Source organism: Protomyctophum bolini (assembly GCF_963924005.1).
Source record: "Protomyctophum bolini genome assembly, chromosome: 22".
Classification (NCBI taxonomy): domain Eukaryota; kingdom Metazoa; phylum Chordata; class Actinopteri; order Myctophiformes; family Myctophidae; genus Protomyctophum; species Protomyctophum bolini.
This window is the reverse complement of record NC_137883.1, coordinates 29,237,689-29,260,259: the sequence shown is the minus strand read 5'-3', so window position 1 is coordinate 29,260,259 and position 22,571 is coordinate 29,237,689. Positions and strand designations below refer to the sequence as shown.

The window sequence follows — 22,571 nt, the reverse complement described above, 5'->3', positions numbered from 1 at the left end:
TGGATTCTGTTTAGCTTTTATTTTACGCTTGCGTTGTTGCGCCGCTCTTCAACAGACCTATCCCAAGTGAGGCTTGCGGAACTCGACTTCGTCTCGTTCCTGACCGCATCCCTGTCGTGGCAATAATCACGTTAACCCACACCCTCTCGTGTAATATTGCTTGAATCTCATGTTGCGCAGCTGCCTCTAGATTGCCTATGCCATAGAAAGCATGGGTGGACCCTCGGCTACTATATCAGTGGTTCTCAACCCTCGGCTACTATATCAGTGGTTCTCAACCCTCGGCTACTACTGTATATCAGTGGTTCTCAACCCTTTTTATATCAGGTCCATTCTTTATTCTGCATTTGAGCCACGGACCACCATTTGATGACATTTTGCCATTCAGACCCAAAACTTTGAAAATAAATCTTTCTCGTTGGATAAGGTTTTGTCCACAATTCCATGCTGTATTAATGATACTTGGTACCATAGTACTTATGAAAGCTACTATGAAAGCAGTGCTTTGTGATGATAATAGAACAGGAAACTGAGGTTAATAATGATGCATTTTCAGTTTTAAATGCATTACATTTTTTGCCGTTTGCCTGGGACGTCCTCATGACCGGTGCCCGTGTGTTGAAACACAGTCCGGCCCTCGACTTGTACCAATTTCTTTATTTTTGGCCCACTGTGTATTTGAGTTTGACATCCCTGGTTTATACAAATGAAAAGGCTGGGTTTATACAGCACAGGGAACTGGTTAACAGCAGGTGGAGCAGGAATAGGGAAGGAGAGAGTGTAAGTCGGCTCAAATTGTCTTGCAGCCTCATTTCACTAGGTTCCACCGAAATGACTTGTAGCCCGTCGCTTGGTTGCTGCCAGTGTGAACGCCCGTCGCTTGGTCGCTGCTAGTGTGAACGAACGTACCTCAGACCACTTAACACAGTTGAGAGAAATCTTCTGCTTCCCTGATGGTGCTGTCGTGTTGAAACAACTAATGCCGACCGCCGGTGTCGTTGTTTTTTTCTATCTAATTTACAGGATTGAGAAGGAGCTGTCGTAGACTCAACAGGACACCAAGGCAGCGCACAGAGCAGAGTGCCCAGTGTCGTGCCCTGAAAATAGCTGATCTACAAGCGTTTATTTACCAAAGGCCTACCACTTGTTTAAATGCATAACCGTAGCATTTTAGGCCATTTTAGCTGCAACTCCTTGGCAACAAGACAAACCACACCAGCTGCAACTCCTTGGTAAACAAGACAAACCACAACATCTGCAACTCCTTGCAACATGCAAATTGGGAATAATGGTTGCAAGTAGTTGAACGTTGCGAGGAGTTGCACGTTGCGAGGAGTTGCACGTTGCAAGGAGTTGCACGGCAACCGTCGGGTGTGGTGAGGGCTTTAGACTCGTCATTCTTCTTGTTTTAAATGCACAACTTTTGCATTTTAAGCCCAAACCACACCAATGCAATTCCTTGCAACATGCCAATTGGGAATAATGGTTGCAACTTGCAAGTAGTCGCTAGGAGTTGCACGTTGCAAGGAGTTGCAACGTTTTATCCATCCATTTATCCTCAAACTGTTGTACACGGAGCCAGCCCTGCAAGGCCACACATTTACTCTATCTCAGCATCCTTCTCTCTCTCTCTCTCTCTCTCTCTCTCTCTCTCACACACACACACACACACACACACACACACACACACACACACACACACACACACACACACACACTCTTGCTTCTGTCTGATTTACATTCATGCCAAATCTTTCCTTGATCTGCCTCCTTCTCTCTCTCTCCCCCTCATCCCATCCTTCCTCTCTTTCTCTCCCAATCCTTCCATCTCTCTCACTCTCTGCTGTATAGTCAGAACAGAGCTGCACGGGGCGAGCAATTGATTTAGTTTGAACAATTGATTCGTTAAGCAATTTATTACAGCCATGCATCGAGTGGCCTGAAGTTATGCGACGTGGTATCCCTACACCTATAGGACTAAAGTCCCAGATTAACGATGCATCTGGTACTTAATTAGGTGATCTTCATTCAGAGACAACTTTTATATACAAATCTAATTACACACAACAATGTACTTTCTTATTTTCTGCTATAATCTGCTGGTCTGTGTTTTTCTATCAATCTGCTGGGTTATGTGTTTTTCTGAATGAAGAAAAAAGTGGAACGTCCGCACACAATATAATTCTGTTCCCTGTCTTTTTTATTTCAACCTTTTTTTCAACGTTTTGCCCCTCCAGGCTTTCTCAAGTTCTATGTGTTTTTGAGTGGTGCAACCACTCCTACAACCAGCAATGTCCGTGTCTACCTACCACCTATGTGGCCATGAGCACGAGTATGACTTATTAGTACCAGTAGGGGGCGCCAGAAACAGAGAGAGGGATAGTGCTGCTAATGAGAGAGAGAGAGAGGGAGAGAGGGGTGGGGGGGGCACCACTCGGTTCACACGGGTGTGATTTTTCTATCTTTAAGAAGCCATTGAGTTATTTTCCACGTTCATGATATGGCTGTGGTACAGGCTATTGGTGTGAATCTATGAATACCAAACGAGTCTCCCCTTTACCAACTTGCCCCGGCGTACAGTCGGCGGAACTGCGTGGCCTGGTATTCCTAAAGTAACCTAAGTAAATTATGCTTTTACAAATTTGTAAAAAATAAATAAATTGCGAGTACTTTTTCCACCACTATCAGTGATTGAGAAGCCCCGCCCCAAGGCTCACCTAGGCTGATTGAGTGATTGGCACTCAGAATGTTTGTGCCAGCTGGGGTGTGTGGAAGAACAACGGAGACAAGAACACGACGATGGTTAGACTTACCACTACTTACACATAATTTGGCAATTGACCTTATGCACACCACCTCTTTCAATCTGTAATGTTTTAGTTTAATACAAATCCACTTTAGACATGCATGTTATGAGCTACTTTGTAAATTTTTATTATTATTACAAAACATACATCAATCACTTCAGCCCTATTATTTCGGTCATTTGAAAATAGCCGATTCACAAGCCTGCAAATGCAGAGCACTGAAGATCTTTTTATTATAAACAGGTCGTAAAATCAAAATTATTTTTACCCTGGATTCCTTGGGTCATGACGCATCTCCCCATATAGGCCACGCCCTTTTCCGCCATGATGGATTTTCCGCCATTTTGAATTTTGTCCAAAACACACTTTTTGCTTTTCCCACTACAGATTTCGGAAGAAATCGGCACACGTGACCTCTGGACCCACACGATTAAAAAACCGACTTCGGAATTTAGATAGTGCGTATCGTTCGGCCGTAACCGTCGTCCGAAGTCAGTAGGAGGGGCCTATATCACGAAAAACACCATAAATCACGAACGGAACGTCCAATCCATCCGGAATTCGAATCGCACGTCCGGGGTGGTTCGTTCGACCGAGTTCCGAAAGCAATTCCATTTTCATCCACAGGGGGCGCCGCAAACGCGATATATGTAACCGTCTGTCGGGAAAACATGAATTTCGGGGGTCACATCCCCTCAGAATTACTTACACGCGACCTGAGACGTGACTCGAAACCGTAGCAGGCCGGCGAGATCAGCGGGAGGGGTATACATGTAAGCCGCCGCGGCAACCACACTCTGCAATTTTTCAAAATTGCGACCTTTCTAGTTGTGGGCTCGCTACAGCGAGCACACACTAGTTATTGCCAGCCTATATTTATTTATTTATTCCACCCTTTTTTTTGCCACCCTACTACTTCCACATACTTTATGCTAGAAATTTAGTTCAAACTTCAAACTGTTCAGCTCTTTGCAGTGATGTGTGCTTGTATTTTTATTTTTACAAAGTTTTATACTTTTTATACTTTTTAACTTTTAAACTTTTTTTAACATCCTTTATAATGAGAGTCGATGGAAGAAAGGTCCCATTTTTCACAGTTAACTTTTTTGAGCTCTTATTACTCCGTCATACTTTCACTTTGAAACTTCATTCAAACTTTATAATGTTCATCTATCTTGATGACCTTTGGGATTCTTGTTGTTTAGAATGTGGGCTACTTGGTGTCAATTTGGGGGTCCTAACATGAAAAGGTTTGGGTACCACTGCCGTAGGTAGCCGCAATTTGCAACTCTAGATTTTTTTAATAATGGGATGAATCTAGAGTTGCAATACCCTCCATTGACTCCCCACTCATCTTTTTTGGTTTGCTATCTGCTTGTCTCAAACAACGTTAAACTCACCAACATTGCAGCTGTAGTCCAAGCTTGAATTATCCTCTTTCAATCTGCCGAGCTTGTTTTTCATAAAAATCCACCATAGAGATGTTATGAGCTACTTTCTGTCAAGACATCCTCTGCAAGTGATTATTTTTCTAAGTGCTGGAGTTTGGAAGCACTCGTCGTACGTCACTGAAATGCCCTGCGTTCCACCTGTTTCGAATTTGCACATAATGCAGGAGGCAGCAGCGCGACCCGTTAACAAAAACGAGTGCTTCCAAACTGCAAACTTTCGCTGTGCTGTACTTGTACTGTACATTGACAATAAATGTAATCTCATCTCTCATCTCATTGTATGTACTGTAACAGCAGCAACACAGGTTTTAGAATGACATCATCTTACAGACTGTGTTCATTGTGTATTTAGGAATGACAATACCTAAACATCCACATACTACATCTTACATACTCTGTTCATTTTTTGTTTCACTAATCGGATTATGGGACAAAAGCGGTCCGTTGTTGAAAGTCATGAGGTTTTCTGTTGCTTCTGTTCCATGTGAAGATGCTCCCCTGTCAGCACACCTTCCACCGGCGGTGCCTCCAGGAGAAGGTGCTGAGCTGCAGCCAGCCAGCCTGCCCTGTGTGCCGCACGCCGGTGGAAGGTGTGCTGGACGCCCTCCCACAGAACCTGCTTTTGGGCCAGGTGCTGGACTCAGGTCTGTACTGCTTTTATATATTATATATATATATATATATCTTTTTAATTATATTTTAAGTTTTAGTTACATTTAGCCTACTAGACTATATATTTTTTTTTAAACAAAACCTTTTAGATTGGCTTTTTTGTACTACTTATTCATAGAGGTGATTCATATTGGATTCAATTTGGGGAGAGCTAAATCGTTTTGGGAGCCCCTCTTGATGCTTGATGCTTCCTGATCCCAGGAAGGATGATCTAATTCTAGGGCCATGAGTGTCTATTTCAAACGGAGTGTTTTTTGACTGGGGGGGGGGGGGGGTGCCTGTCATAATTAGACCCCCCCTGTATTAGGATGTTGATATTCATTCATCAGACAACACTCTCCTCTCCCACTGACAGGTAGTCAGAGAGGACTAGGGTCATCGGTAGGCTGCCAGACGGAGGGGCTTCGTAAGTACTGTTTTATTTACTGCTGGCGTAAACCTGTAGTCAAGTTGTACAGGGTAGCAATAGTGTTTTTATTAAATACAAGAATGCTCTGGTAAAAACTCTGTCACGGCGCAGCCCATGCCCTATACACACACACACACACACACACACACACTCACACACTCTGATTAAGGACATTGCACGCACGCACACACCACACAGACTGTGGGGCAGACAGGTCCTAGCATCGCTGACTGTTTTTCGAGACTTGGCCCTCGGGCAACTTTACACACTGATCTGTCCTTCACTGGCTGTAAACCTGTCCATCTGTATATTGCACTTAACCATTTACTTATGTCCACACAAAGGAGATGCATACAAGGACATAAATAATACAGTTACACTTATCATGGCATGTGTTTTCATGTTACAATAGGCACATGCCACTCAGCATCTATATACACCGAGTGGAATAGTAAGAGTGGAGACATGCCGCAAAGCGGGTGCCTTTGGGCTATAGTTCCAAACATTGGAACTATCCCATTGAGATAGAATGAGCACTTCCGCATTCCATAATTGTTACAATGGGAGTCAAGGTTCAAGGTGTTTATTGTCGCACAGATGTACAGGTACAGCATTGTGAAAAACTTTGGTTGGTTGATGCTCCACAAGTAAAAAAGTAAATAATTAAATAACGATACGAAGTATAAAAGTTTAAAGAACTCAGATCAGTATATCTGCTTGTGTTGGCTTTGATACTCTGGTACCTCTTCCCCGAGGGCAGCAGCCTGAAACAAACTGTATGGGGGTGTGTGGGGTCCTTAATGATCCTCAGGGACTTCCTGAGGCATCTCTGAGTGTACAGTTCCTCCATGCTGGGCAGCCGACACCCAGTGATGCGCTCGGCTGAGCGCACCACCCTTCTGAGGGCCTTGGGTGGTGCGCTCGGCTAGTGTCGCCACTCTCTTACTAGATTACTCTGGGTATACTGTAGGTATGGCTGCCAATTATAACAGACACTACAATGCTAGGTCATAAAGGCTTCCTCTAGGCTGTGGTCAAACACATACTGTGCGCTAAAATACATTAATACTCTATATAAAAAAATCACACCTGTGTCAACTGAGTGGTGCAACTCCCCGCTCTCTCTGTTTTAATAAAGTCTTTATTCCTGTCACATCAAAGTCGTTATTATTAAAGTCCTTATTGTATTCTTTCATTGCAGACCAGGGTGTAGCAGAGCCTGTGGCCTGTGGCCAGTCATCACAATCAGACTCTGATACAACAGACACTGACAGTGATGACTGGGAGGAGGCCAGGGAGAGTCGGTCAGGTAGTCTGAAGACACACCAGCGTGTCCACACTGGAGAAAAACCTTTCGGCTGTCAACGGTGTGACAAGAGTTTCAGTCGGGCAAGTCATCTGAAGACACACCAGGGTGTCCACACTGGAGAAAAACTTTCCCCTGCCAACATTGTGACAAGAGTTTCAATCGGTACGATAGTCTGAAGAGACACCAGCGTGTCCACACTCGAGAAAAACCTTTCGGCTGTCAACGGTGTGACAAGAGTTTCAGTCGGGCAAGTCATCTGAAGACACACCAGGGTGTCCACACTGGAGAAAAACCTTTCCCCTGCCAACATTGTGACAAGAGTTTCAGTCGGTACGATAGTCTGAAGACACACCAGCGTGTCCACACTGGAGAAAAGCCTTTCGTCTGTCAACGGTGTGACAAGAGTTTCAGTCGGGCAAGTCATCTGAAGAGACACCAGCATGTCCACACTGGATAACCATTTAACGATGGAGTGCTGTGATTTTTTTCTTTTTGAGGGATGACTTTTCTGTTTGGATGTATGGGCTGTCAATCAGATAGGACTTTCCTGTTTGGATGTAGTTCTTAGTGTCCCTGGTGCACAAGTCGGATAGGACTTTTTGGTTTGTCTGATTGATGATATAGCCTATTTTACAGCATACAGTATATATGGTGTGATTTATTACCATTATATAGTATGGAGTGATATTTATTATTTGTTTGTCAAATTACCAGAATCTAATTATAGATTAATTGTGTTTGTTACTGCAGAACTGCTGAATATAAAGACTGTGGAATACTGGAAGTCAAGTCTCTGTCCATTATTGCATCCTGACTAGGGATGCACCGAAAAGGGAAATTCTTGGCCCGAAACCGAATATAGGAAACAGTCGGCCGAAAACCGAATATCCGAATATGATTAATATTATATATATATTTTTTCCTACCATTGCTGTCATGGCCGTACCTTAAAGCTACCTGATTTATGGCAAAATAAATGGTTATGGCAAAACGTAACTTAAATAATAATCACTTATGGGTCCATAAAACATTTATTCAGCTCTTTTGAATGCATAAATTGCATACACTATTCGGTGATATATTTTCTGCCTATTCGGGCCGAAACCGAATAGGCCGAAAATGCATTTTTTAGCCATTTTCTGCCTATTCTTTTCTGCGGCCGAATATTCGGTGAATCACTAATCCTGACCGATGCACCATCTTGGGTATTGCTGACAGACATATAAGAACCAGTACTCGGCCTCATACTAGTATTTTTCAATGGTACTGTGAGCATTTAAGATCTTACCAACTTGTCCTCAGCGTTGAATGAGTTTTTCCCATTATCTTCATACATTTTTTTGAGTGGTGCAACCACTCCATCACACAGCTACGTATGTGTGTCCCTGGGTCTGTCTGTCTGTCTGTCTGTCTGTCCATGCACGAAAATAGCTTGTTTGGTTTTCACCATTACTCAACCATTTCGGACGTGGGGCGGCTTGCCGGAAAGGCGGAAACGGCCCCCTGGGTGCATTCCTGGTGGTCTGGATGTTCCGTAGACCCCCACACGGGGTCAACTATTTCGGACGCGGGGTGGCTCGCCGGGACCGGGCTGGCACCCTGTGGGTCTGGAATCTCCGCGGGCTCCCCGGGGACCCCCACACGGACTTGCACCACTCAATTCACACGGGTGTGATTTTTCATGTCAAGGATGTATCTGGCTGCGGGGCTCCTACTCAAATATGTACTGTACACATTTATTTTGTAAATTATTGAAAATGTTACAAGCCAATCTAGAAGCTCAGTGACACATTGTGAGCTGGCAGATCTGCTACTTTTTAATATCCTAAATAGAAAATGGGGGTTGAACAGAACGGAGTGTGCCGTTATATAAAATAATGTTTTGTTACTTGGACCCCCAGACCTCACTTTGAAAAACCCTGTGCTAAATGACTTATTTCTTTCCCCCCGCAGATGCCTGTACGAGACCCTGTCCCCCCGCAGATGCCTGTACGAGACCCTGTCCCCCCGCAGACGCCTGTACGAGACACTGTTCCCTCGAGGCAGATGGCCGTACTAGGCCCTATCCCCCCGCAAAATCCTGTACGAGGCCCATTTACCATGAGGATGTATCTCTCGGCGGGAGATCTACGGAAGCTGACGATGACACCGGGACCCGACACAGTCGGCGATTTGATTGGCTGGCTCAAAGGCATTCTCCAATTGAACAACAACTTCTCCTTGCAATACGACGACCCCGGTTGGGGACTGTGCAACCTCGACGATCTCAAAGAGCTGCCAGAGAAGCCGACCATCCACGTCATCCCTATACTTGAGCTGGAAACGATACCAACGGCCAGTGTACAGCCTGTTTTTGATCATCCAACCAGTGTACAGCCTGTTTTTGATCATCCAACCAGTGCACAGCCTGTTTTTGATCATCCAACCAGTGCACAGCCTGTTTTTGATCATCCAACCAGTGCACAGCCTGTTTTTGATCATCCAACCAGTGCACAGCCTGTTTTTGATCATCCAATCACGGCACAGCCTGTTTTTGATCATCCAACCAGTGCACAGCCTGTTTTTGATCATCCAATCACGGCACAGCCTGTTTTTGATCATGCAACCAGTGCACAGCCTGTTTTTGATCATCCAACCAGTGTACAGCCTGTTTTTGATCATCCAATCACGGCACAGCCTGTTTTTGATCATCCAATCACTGCACAGCCTGTTTTTGATCATCCAACCAGTGCACAGCCTGTTTTTGATCATCCAATCACGGCACAGCCTGTTTTTGATCATCCAACCAGTGCACAGCTTGTTTTAGATCATCCAACCAGTGCACAGCCTGTTTTTGATCATCCAATCACGGCACAGCCTGTTTTAGATCATCCAACCAGTGTACAGCCTGTTTGTGATCATCCAACCAGTGTACAGCCTGTTTTTGATCATCCAACCAGTGCACAGCCTGTTTTAGATCATCCAACCAGTGTACAGCCTGTTTTTGATCATCCAACCAGTGTACAGCCTGTTTTTGATCATCCAACCAGTGTACAGCCTGTTTTAGATCATCCAACCACTGCACAACCTGTTTTAGATAATCCAAGTCCAACCACTGCAGTACCCGTTTCATATAGTCCAATCGGTCAGAGACGAGTTTTTGTAATTCTCACGGGGAACCGCACAGCCTCCCGCACCCTCCCCGCCCCCCCCACCAGAACAGCATTTGACTGCCTGAACTCCAGAAATTCTTCAAGGGGGCCCACGACCAACACCCCCCACATGCGTGTCGTCCCTCTACTTCAGCTGAAAAGAATACCAACACTTCAGCTGGAAAAGATACCAACAACCAGTACAGGCCCTGTTTTCAATAATCCAACCAGTACAGGACCTGTTTTAAATCATCCAACCAGTACAGGGTCTGTTTTCAATAATCCAACCAGCGCAGGGTCTGTTTTCAATAATCCAACCACTGCAGGGTCTGTTTTCAATAATCCAACCAGCACAGGACCTGTTTTAAATAATCCAACCACTGCAGGGTCTGTTTTAAATCATCCAACCAGCACAGGACCTGTTTTAAATCATCCATCCACTGCAGGGTCTGTTTTCAATAATCCAACCAGCACAGGACCTGTTTTAAATCATCCAACCAAGGAAGAACCTGTCTGCGATAATCCAATAACTGCAGAGGATAATTCCAGTGACATGTACAGCCAGGAAGACGGAGATATCTGGTCCAACTCCCCTCTAGTTAGAAACTCGGCGTGGCCAGAGGTATTTCCGATTCCCTATTTCGGTGTGGATGTTGAGTACAGACTGAGAGAAGGTAACCTGCAGTACATGCAGGATCAAACCTGCCTCAAAATGCAGAAGGAGCTGAAACACAAAATCCTGCACACACTGGCTCAGACCATGTATGCGTTTGATCCGTACCCCGGCCAAAAGGACCGCAAGGCGGTTGCAAAGGCCTTACTGGAAAGACACCCGTGTCTTGGAAAGTGTAGCTGGATGTCATGGAAGTTCAGTCTGGACTATAAGATGGGAAATTACAGAACAGACATGCGACGGATGGGTCGGGTTGATGTGTCCGTCAATGCCGGTAAACGTGGGAGAAACGGAAGCGGAAAGGGCCGTGAACCTCCCCACAAAGGCATCAAGAAGGCGAGGAAAGGGGAGCTGAATTTCCTGCCCCACTATGAAAAGAAGCACGAGCCAAAAATGGAAGAAATTCGCCAGGCTGTGTTCGGTGAAATGATGACGCAAAACCCAAATGGGAACCTCGTTAAGAAACAGATGGACATCACGTTTGCTTTCAGGAGAAAAGACATCGTCAAAGACGAGCCTGACATCAGCCAGGTGTTACAGCGATGGCCAGCTCTCTTCACAGAAAGCCAGGTAAGTTTTTTTGTAAATGTTTTTCAAGATTCCCTCTGCAGTTCTCTCCCGCGGGCCGGCACCACTACAAGCACTTTGGTGTGCGTTAGCATCTTTGTACATACAAGTTTTTAATGTTTACAAAATAAATAGACTGTGTGGCCTTGTGTTTTTGAAATATAATGTTCAAAATGCATTTGTGCATCATGGTACAAAATACATTTCTGTTAAAGGACCACTGCATCACTTTTCAACTTATCTTCATAATCTCCCGGTCGCTGCCCGCACAGAATACAAAACTCTGATGCTGGCATTCAAAGCAACCAAAGGTATGGCTCGCCCATATCTTGCAAGTATGATTGAACCCTACAAACCCTCCCGCGCACTCAGATCAGCCAACGCAGGGAAGCTGGAAGTACCCTCACTAAAAACGCCGGGACAACGCTCCACACGTCCCAAAGTCTTCTCCCTTCTGCCATTGCAGTCAGAACTGCAGCATCACTCCCAATCTTCCGCCGTAGTCTGAAAACCCACCGTTTCAGACTCCATCATGGCCCATAGCACTTACCCCACCCCCTTAGATAGCATTTCTGTAGACTTAGATAGCATTTGATACAGACTTATAACATGTTATGTAGACAGCACTATAATTGCATTGTATGTAGTCATAGCACGTCATAGTACATATGTATAGCATAGTAGTATATATGTATAGTTTATATGTATAGTTTCATTATATAGATATTCCACTGTTACTTTCTTAGCTTACGCATGTTTCATGATAAATGCTTTTATGTGATGTATTCCCATGCTTTTATGTTCTTGCTTAATTTAAATCGCTCTGGATTAAGAGCGTCTGCTAAATGCCTAAATTGTAAATTGTTATAATGTTGGTCCGATGTCACTGGTGGACGGGTTTCTGAACTGCCCACAGCCCTTCCATGAGGCACAGACTGAGTAGAAGAAAATTGTGGCATTTTATCGTGAACATTAGTGAGGACCAATTTATATGAAGATAGGTTGAAAATTGGTGAAGTGGTCCCCTTTTAATTAAGTACTGGTTTTAGCTTTTGCCAATTTACTATCAGTTGTAAATCTAGTATCTGAGGGTTACAGGTTTCTATCCATGGGCTCATACAGTATGTTTTATGTTTCAGATTTGGTGCGAGTTTTCCAGGCTGGTCGGGAGAAATCTCCAAGAAGACTTCTTTGCCTCGCTGGACCAGCTGTCCTCGAGGCTGATCGACCTCTTCGGGAACAAGAAACGTCTGACTCACCTTTTATTTGAGACCAAGGTGAGTTGTCTACACTAGTCTACTTCCTCTCTTCCCTCCATCTCTGTTCCTTTTCCTTTTATCATTTGAAAACGTCAGACTTCTCATGTCAACTATTCTCATATGTCCTCTATCCTTATCATTTCCCCACCCCCGTGAAATCGTACATTTCCCGTCAGTCACTCAAACTCCCCATACATGGGGACGCCCCCCAGATCCCTGATGATGTCATAGTAAATGTGACGTGCTGTCGCAATGAATCAACATGAGTTAAGACATGTTCGACATGTTAGACAAGAAATATCAGTTTGTTTTGGATACGTTTTCTCTGTTTTGTGAAAATCCTGTCTGTCTCCCTGCCTGCCTGCTCTGCCTACTGCCTGTCCTGCCTACTGCCTGCCTACCCACCTGCCTTCCAGGCCACAGAGCCAACAGCTGTCAGGTCTCTTTGTCTTCGCGGACTGCCAGTCCTCTTGGGGGACGATCCGACTGTCTTCTTCAAGTTTTGCTCCGTAAGTAACTTAATTTGTCGTAAATGCTGCAGGTGTTTTTAAGAATAAAAATATCAGATGATTGATTATCTTAGATACCAAGTTGTAGCAAACCATATTTCTCATTTCATAAAAAAAGTACATTTATTATCGGTATTATCAAATCAAATCAAACTTTATTCATAACGCACAAACGACTGTCATCGACCAAAGTGCAATACAATCAAATAAAATCAATACATCAATGTCAAGTGGGTACATATGAATATATTAGACACTACGGTAAGAGGTGCTCAAAAAATGGGTTTCAAGCAGAGACTTAAAAGTCTCAATGGACTGTGCGGATCTGATGTAAAGAGGAAGGCTATTCCACAGTAAAAGCACGGTCTCCCCTGGTTTTAAGTAGGGCTGTTTTGGGGGTCAATAGTGAGAGGTGCGCTGACCTCAGGGCTCTGACCGGCTTATGGTGTTGAAGTAGTTCTGCCAAGTAAGAGGGGACCCAGTCCATTGAGGGATTTAAAAGCAATTATCAAGATTTTAAAATCAATCCTAAATTTGACAGGTAGCCAGTGGAGTGAGGGCCAAGACAGGGGGAGATATGGTCACGCTTTTTTGTGCCTGTGAGGAGGCAGCGTTTTGGACTAGCTGCAGTCGTCTGACCAAGGACTGGTCGATGCCAGGGTATAAGCCATTGCAGTAGTCTAATCTAGACTAAATAAAAGCGTGAATTAATGTTTCAAGTTGTCTTTTTTTCAAGTTATTATAGTCCTTTTAATAATGAATGTGCCGTGTATATTGTGCAATTCTTTAGATTATATATTTGCACAGCATTATCTAACGCAGTGGTTCCTAAACCTTTTCATGTCAAGGACCCCCAAATTGACACTGATTATCCCGCGGACCCCCATTTGAAAATACATGCCTGCAGGGACCCCCATAAGAGAAGATCTTTACATCTCTAGCAGTGATTCTCAACCCGTTTAATTTCAAGGACCCCCCCAGTTTTGCATGCATTAGTCTATGTATTTCTAGCTCTGGGACCCCCAATTTGTATTATAAAATCAATGCTAATTTTACTCTGAGAGTGTACAAACGGGTCCATTTGGTTCCATTTGTACACTCTGAGTTACAGACCCATAAGGGTCCATTTGGTTCCAAATTATCATTTAGCTGGGTCCCCCCCCTGGAACTCCCTCCTCAAGTACCCCTGGGGGACCCCACTTTTGGAACCACTGATCTAACGGTATGATTATGTCCTGTCCTTTGTTTTTCCGTTAGGATGTGAGTGAATCTTCTCAATACAGTGAGACACCAGTGGGAATCCTCAGCATCGATTCTAAAAGTCCCCAGCCCGGCCCATCCAAAGTGGGGATCATCTTGGAAGGGAGTGTGGTGATGGAGGTGGCCGACCTGCCTCAGGCCTTCTGTCTTCTCTTCGGTCTGATTTATGCCCTCAATCTGGAATACCCGACGCGCATGAAAAACACATGCCACTTCGTACAACAGGTGATGCTCAACCTGGGTAGAAGTGCACTGCCGCCCAAGGTTCAATCCTTGAAAGAGCAGCTAGAATGCGTTTTCACTTCGACGTCGAAATCCTCGACAGTTTTCTGAAATACCTCATGTTTCTGTATCGGTGGTGCTCAATATTTCATGTCCACCGACCCCCCCCCCCCCCATCTGAAAATTATGTTATTCCAGTAACCCCTCGGAAGCAAAGATTTGAGTTAAAAACGTTCGCTCTGAAAGAATATATATTCAAATATTTGCAACACATTTTCACGATAAAAAAAAAAAAGTAATTAGCAGATCTACAAGCTCGTAGCGCGGCACTCGGTGCCGCGCTATGAGCTTGTAGATCTGCTATTTTTCAACAGCTAAAGTATAACATAATGCTTAACTGTTATTCACAGATCAGCTGACCGTGTAAAAGGGCTTGTAAATAGTTCTACACAAAGCACTTTATCTTTAGCAGTAGTTTACTGTTACGTTTATAATATTTGCTGTACTGTCGGTGTGCTTTTATTTGATATACTTTTATATAAACACACTGTTTACACACTGTTCATACACCAAGTACACACAAAGTATATACTCATACAGTATAAGTCTGTTACATACGCATTGATGGGAGTACAATATGAAAAGACAAAATGCATCGTAGTACCCCAAACCAATTTGACATGGAATCCGGTCTGTATGTATGCGCACTATTTATGCTCGTCGTCACTTATTACTGTAGGCTCTTACAGTAGGTGGCAGCATAGGCTGCAGCATACTGTATGTGTGTATAAACGTGTTTGTATTTGGTGCACCTTTTTAAAGTTTTATAAGCTTTGTTGCCTTTTAGGCACGTTCCATTTGAAGTCACACTGAAGTCTGTGCGTGTAATGTATTGTTGCTGTCGGGCGGGTTATATCCTTGTATCTTCATTTTCCAAACCTTTACGTTTTAAGGCCATATTTTCATCGTAGGAAATTGTCACGCAAAAGTAGTGAAAATACCCGATGTACAAGCTCACAACTTGTCACATCCGCGCTGTGAGCTTGTAGATCAGCTATCTTTTAAAAGCAAAAAAAAATTATAATAAAAAGCAAGCATTTTGAATATTATGAGGCCTCCACCTGATAGCAACAATATCAAACCAATGATGTATTTAGTGTTTGTGTATTAGGGTCAATGAATCACACAGTGTACATGTATATGTGATTCATTGAAATATTGACCCTAATACGGGCTTTAGCCTAGAGTGACATACTATTGGTCCGACTGTCATTAGACCGACAACCTACTGTACCTCAAACCCTAACCGCACGCACGGGAGCGGCGCATGTTCGAACCGCACGTCCGTTGTTTCCGCAACGGTCCGTTGGTGTATCTGATCTGCGCGCGCATCACCCCTGATAGGTAAAAAAAGAAGGAAAAAAATGTAGCTGTGTGCATTTACATTGTTTACAATAAAATGTATTATAGATATACTTGTATATCATTGCTAAATAAAGATAACCTCTAGACCAGACAGTATAAGAAACATCTATATCCTAGGCTGCATGTCATGATGCTTACTGCTGTTGCTGCTACGACACCAGAAGAAGCTGACTAAACACATTTGGGGGAGGCAATATGTAATATAACATATAATATAATATATTACTCTTCATTCTAAGTAATAGAATATTATTACTTTTTAAATACATCAAAGCTGCAATTATAGTCCATTTCTAATGGCTGAATGCATGGAATAGAGGTCATCAGGTGGTCACCAACCTTCTGTGAGTATTTCAACCCTCAGCCACTACACTCTCCAGTTGGCGGGTCAGCAGTGATTGGCTGCCGCTCTCATCCAGGATATAGATTAATCCAATAGGGAAGCCACAACCGAGCCAAATCTGGGTTGCACGTGGTTTATCTCAGGGATACTCAAATAGATTTACCTGTGGGCCACATTACAAAAATGGCAAGGGGCCAGGGGCCAGTAGATAAAATTACGACATTAATGATACTTGATAACTTCTCTCTTTCAATTGCTTTATTTTCGCAAAATGTATCAAAGTACAATGTGCATGCACACAATATGTAAATAAATAAATGTGTTACATTTTCTTGCATAAACACAAAGAGCTGTTTCCATAACTGCACAAATTATTGCACATAACATGAGTAGCTGTTATAACATAACATGAGTAGCTCTTTGCCTGCCTGCCTGCCTGCCTGTCTGTCTGTCCATGAGTAGTTATTTGTCTGTCTGTCAATGAGTAGCTGTCTTACTGTCTGCCTGTCTATGAGTAGCTGTCTGCCTGCCTGTCTATGAGTAGCTGTCTGTCTGCCTGCCTGCCTGTCCAATTGTCCATGAGTAGCTGTCTGTCTGCCTGTCTGAGTAGCTGTCTGCCTGCCTGCCTAATTGTCCATGAGTAGCTGTCTGTCTGCCTGTCTATGAGTAGCTGTCTGCCTGCCTGCCTAATTGTCTATGAGTAGCTGTCTGTCTGCCTGTCTATGAGTAGCTGTCTGCCTTCCTGCCTGCCCAATTGTCTATGAGTAGCTGTCTGTCTATGAGTAGCTGTCTGCCTTCCTGTCCAATTGTCCATGAGTAGCTGTCTGTCTGTCTATGAGTAGCTGTCTGCCTTCCTGCCTGTCCAATTGTCCATGAGTAGCTGTCTGCCTGCCTGTCCAATTCTCCATGAGTAGCTGTCTGTCTTCCTGTCTATGAGTAGCTGTCTGACTGCCTGCCTGTCCAATTCTCCATGAGTAGCTGTCTGTCTGCCTGTCTATGAGTAGCTGTCTGCCTGCCTGCCAGCCAGCAAGTTGGTTAACAGAAAATAAATTGTTATGGCTGAGTAAAATAAAATACAATTAACACAATTTGCCTGAAAATAGATTACCCAGCTATGACCTTTTTCATGAAAAAAATGAGTAGTGATATGGCTGACTGAGTAAAATAAAACAATCTACCTGAAAATGAGAAGTCCCGTCTACTACATTGTGCAAAGGGAGATCAGTAGAATGATATTTTAAAGCTGTGCGGTAACCTTTGTGTTCACGTGAAAAGTTTGCCACCTGCTGGCGTGTTTTGATTTGCAACTCACTCATTTTCTTAGCAGCCTAATTAGTTGGATAATTCAGCTTGGTGTGTTTCAGTGTGCTGCAGTGTGTGTAGTCTCTCAAGACAGACATATTGTCTTTCACGTGTCTTTTCTGCCTTTCTCTTGACCAGAAGCAGACGGCCACATCTGTAAGTTTATTGTATAATTTTGTGATTTTGTGTCATAGTGTGTATGTAAATGCTATATCATTTATTCTGGGTGCCTGCCATGCAATGGCAGAAACACAGTTTGAAACGCGCAACCAATACTTAATTAATTATGTTCCAAAAACTTTGACCGCTATGGCCGGCCGCACGGTTTACCAAAGCCCCACAATATATACATCGAAACGTGCGGCTCGGCCGGGAATGGTGTGCTTGTGCTTTTCTTTCCATTTCGGGTTACCGTGCCGACGTAATTCGCAATAAACGACGCGAAAAATGCCCCATGCAAAGTCAATGGGGAAACGCGGGTAAAAACAGAAAACGACACGTTACTTTGGAGCCACATTGCTCTGGCATACTGTTACGTAGAAACACGATTTAAACCTCAAACAGCACACGAGGCCATCGACTTTGTCGTGGTTCAGACGGAATTCGAATACGTTTCACGGTTTGCCCGCTATCAAAGTGTGTGTGGTCTGAGCAAAAATCTCGACTTAGAGCGGGTCAGAGTGAGACGCCAGTGTGAAAACTGTACCGAAATTCTCCGAAAAAATCGTCCTCACGGCCAAAATATTAACTTTACACGCATGGGTTTCGGTAATTTTTGTATTTTGTATTTGTTAGTTTTACCAATTTGTGTAAATCTTCAAGTAAAGATGAAAGTCGACGATGCGCCCGCATGGTTTGTCTTCTTGAACCTTTGAATGGTTAAAGCTGTTGGATCACCTGTGTAAGGAGGCCAATAACACAACACGAGTTGATTCTATTTTTTTTAATACATGCTTGACTTGCTATTGCCGGTATCAAGTCGGGCAAAACGGGCTGATACCAGTTTAAAATAAGCTATTGGTGTTGATTATGACACTCCATCCATCCATCTTCAACCCCTTATCCGTATTCGGATCGCGGGGGCAACAGCTCCACCAGAGAGCTCCAGACTTCCCTCTCCAGATCCAAGGACACATCATTTCTGTCTTCTTCCCACTAAATTGTCTTTCAATATGGATTATATCTATGAAAAGTCAGTCCTTTACATTGACACTGGTCTAATATTGTTCAGAGAAAGTAATGGACCATGGCAATTCAATTTCATTTTAGTATTTTTGTTTTAAACATTTTATGAATACATGTAAAAGAAGAGCCAGAAACAGCCTAGAATAGATATGCTATTTTCTCCCTAGTCACTGGGTGACTAGGCTACTAGTTGTGTGATAGATCACATTTTGTGGTGTCACTTAATGTGAATATAATATCATATTTTTGTGAATATTTTATTATGTCCCTGGCTGTGTATGCCAATACTCACAAGTTCTCTGTGTTCAAAAATGTTGCCATTGATGAGTGCATTGTTGTTTTTACTTTGAAAGCGAGATTACAGGTTCTACCTTCTAAACTTAATCTCTCCATCTGGTTTCCAGGCAATCATGCTCCTCACTATCCATCATGGCCATGAACAAATAGCTGAAACCATGTCCCACATCTTAAATGGTTGCCATGTTTACAGGGGCCTTTACATAATTATGTAGGCATGACAGAATAGTGGATTTGATATCGAAAGACATCTCTTCCATTTTCAGGTCCTCCATCATGCTTTATAAGCATTCTACTGTGAAGCCGAGGATGTTTAACCTGTGTAATGATGATTCTGTGTTGTCTAACATTTCAGCTAACACCCCTGATGTTATTGTTGTAAATGAAAACCATAGAGGTGTTTATTCTCGAGGTCGGCTGTACCTTTGACTATAGCCTGGAAGAAGCCTTTCTTTTTTTCTTTTCTTTTTTTTTTTGCCTGGTTGAGTCACCATTATAAGGAAATGTGCCCATAATTTATTAAATGTGTCTGCTTGCTCATACATACAGTAAGTTACAATGAACAGCAACATGATTTTAATATGGAAGGTTAATTTTCCCCCCACACCACGCCCATATCCCCCCTCCCAACACAACAGTGGTCCCCAGGTTGATTCTCAGTCAGGGTGGTGGTCCCTGGTTCATAATCAGTTGAAAACCCCTGATTTACACGTTATACTTATACATGCATACAAGGATTGTAAAAATAATAATTTATATAGTACAAAGAACGTGACAGAGAATATACTGTAGTTTTGTGGTTGCCATACTGTAAATATAATAATGACAAATAATAATATTAAATGAACACAACATCTTCCTGTATTCTGCAGCGCTGTTTCACCTTGATGGACAGAGGCTTTGCCTTCAAGCAGATCAACAACTATATCAACTGCTTTGTGCCTGGAGACTCTAAGGTACAGTGAGAAAGAGCAGTTAATATAAGGAGAAACACATGGTATAATGTTTTGTAAAAAAAGAAAAACGTGTTTTCAGAAGTAAAGAAAGGTTGGTCCCAAATATTTGGGGCCTTGATGGGATTACTTGATGGGATTACTTCTTGAATGATCTTACACTTGATGATGGAATTCATTGTTCCACTGCTGATCTGACCCCTGCATGGATGTGTAGTTAGCAGAGATACAGTATGAGTTGATTCAAATTTTTATTAAATAGCTTGACATACAGGTATCAAGTCGGGCTAAACGGGCTGATACCAGTTTAGAATAAGCTATTGGTGTTGATAATGACACTCAATTCTATTACGAAACCAAAAAAAAAAGAACTTTTACGAAAATTCTAATTAATTGAGATGGACCTGTATATGATGAATTTATACTTTTATCAAGTTTGAGGAATGTCCTATAAAGACAGGCTCTTTTATTTCTCCTTTCCCACAGACGCGCAAGATGTCTTCAGCCGCCTCTTCCTCCTCCTCCTCCTCCTCCAACAGCACCGTCCAGCAGGGCGCCCGGCCACTCCCTGCTTGGCTGGAACCCCTGCTGGAGTGTGCCGTGTGCCTGGAGCAGAACGACAGGACGGCTAAGGCATGTATTAAAGTTCTCATCATCATCATTTTTCATCATTTATTTAACTCACGAACATGATCACATGGTTTGGAGCACAGATTCATAAAAGTATACAATCGAAAGTATACAATACATTACAGATTACACGATATACATAGACATATCGGAAGGCTTCCCCTATTTGTACAGTGGAAGAACATTTTTCAGAAAAGCACCCAATTTATAGATTTTTGTTTTTCAGATTTTAGTAATTAATTTAAACATAGAAGGGTAGGTAAAAAAATAAAGTGGCAGGTATTTTTGCCTGAAATTCATAATGCCAGTATTCTTATATTCCAACAAAACATGATACTCATCTCCAATTCTGGCTTCATTACATAGGTTACAAATCCTCTGACTTCTTTCCAATCCTTTATATCTACCGATGACCTTTGGGATTCTTGTTGTTTAGAATGTGGGCTACTTGGTGTCAATTTGGGGGTCCTAACATGAAAAGGTTTGGGTACCACTGCCGTAGGTAGCCGCAATTTGCAACTCTAGATTTTTTTAATAATGGGATGAATCTAGAGTTGCAATACCCTCCATTGACTCCCCACTCATCTTTTTTGGTTTGCTATCTGCTTGTCTCAAACAACGTTAAACTCACCAACATTGCAGCTGTAGTCCAAGCTTGAATTATCCTCTTTCAATCTGCCGAGCTTGTTTTTCATAAAAATCCACCATAGAGATGTTATGAGCTACTTTCTGTCAAGACATCCTCTGCAAGTGATTATTTTTCTAAGTGCTGGAGTTTGGAAGCACTCGTCGTACGTCACTGAAATGCCCTGCGTTCCACCTGTTTCGAATTTGCACATAATGCAGGAGGCAGCAGCGCGACCCGTTAACAAAAACGAGTGCTTCCAAACTGCAAACTTTCGCTGTGCTGTACTTGTACTGTACATTGACAATAAATGTAATCTCATCTCTCATCTCATTGTATGTACTGTAACAGCAGCAACACAGGTTTTAGAATGACATCATCTTACAGACTGTGTTCATTGTGTATTTAGGAATGACAATACCTAAACATCCACATACTACATCTTACATACTCTGTTCATTTTTTGTTTCACTAATCGGATTATGGGACAAAAGCGGTCCGTTGTTGAAAGTCATGAGGTTTTCTGTTGCTTCTGTTCCATGTGAAGATGCTCCCCTGTCAGCACACCTTCCACCGGCGGTGCCTCCAGGAGAAGGTGCTGAGCTCCAGCCAGCCAGCCTGCCCTGTGTGCCGCACGCCGGTGGAAGGTGTGCTGGACGCCCTCCCACAGAACCTGCTTTTGGGCCAGGTGCTGGACTCAGGTCTGTACTGCTTTTATATATTATATATATATATATATATATCTTTTTAATTATATTTTAAGTTTTAGTTACATTTAGCCTACTAGACTATATATATTTTTTTAAACAAAACCTTTTAGATTGGCTTTTTTGTACTACTTATTCATAGAGGTGATTCATATTGGATTCAATTTGGGGAGAGCTAAATCGTTTTGGGAGCCCCTCTTGATGCTTGATGCTTCCTGATCCCAGGAAGGATGATCTAATTCTAGGGCCATGAGTGTCTATTTCAAACGGAGTGTTTTTTGACTGGGGGGGGGGGGGGGTGCCTGTCATAATTAGACCCCCCCTGTATTAGGATGTTGATATTCATTCATCAGACAACACTCTCCTCTCCCACTGACAGGTAGTCAGAGAGGACTAGGGTCATCGGTAGGCTGCCAGACGGAGGGGCTTCGTAAGTACTGTTTTATTTACTGCTGGCGTAAACCTGTAGTCAAGTTGTACAGGGTAGCAATAGTGTTTTTATTAAATACAAGAATGCTCTGGTAAAAACTCTGTCACGGCGCAGCCCATGCCCTATACACACACACACACACACACACACACACTCACACACTCTGATTAAGGACATTGCACGCACGCACACACCACACAGACTGTGGGGCAGACAGGTCCTAGCATCGCTGACTGTTTTTCGAGACTTGGCCCTCGGGCAACTTTACACACTGATCTGTCCTTCACTGGCTGTAAACCTGTCCATCTGTATATTGCACTTAACCATTTACTTATGTCCACACAAAGGAGATGCATACAAGGACATAAATAATACAGTTACACTTATCATGGCATGTGTTTTCAT

The 22,571-nt window shown here is 43.1% G+C and overlaps 1 protein-coding gene across 1 annotated transcript; it reads left to right on the top strand.

Annotated features, from left to right (window-relative positions):
• Positions 1–10,255: 10,255 nt before the first annotated feature.
• LOC308309756 (sterile alpha motif domain-containing protein 3-like) lies at positions 10,256–22,133 on the top strand (the record flags this gene model as incomplete). The annotated part of the gene is made up of 9 exons (XM_080755672.1): positions 10,256–11,022; positions 12,159–12,296; positions 12,695–12,787; positions 14,045–14,311; positions 17,478–17,495; positions 19,694–19,777; positions 20,261–20,407; positions 21,592–21,717; positions 22,116–22,133. The coding sequence occupies exons 1-9, from the start codon at positions 10,333–10,335 to the stop codon at positions 22,131–22,133; spliced, it is 1,581 nt and encodes a 526-aa protein (XP_080611798.1). The 5' UTR covers positions 10,256–10,332.
• Between the last annotated feature and the right edge of the window lie 438 nt (positions 22,134–22,571).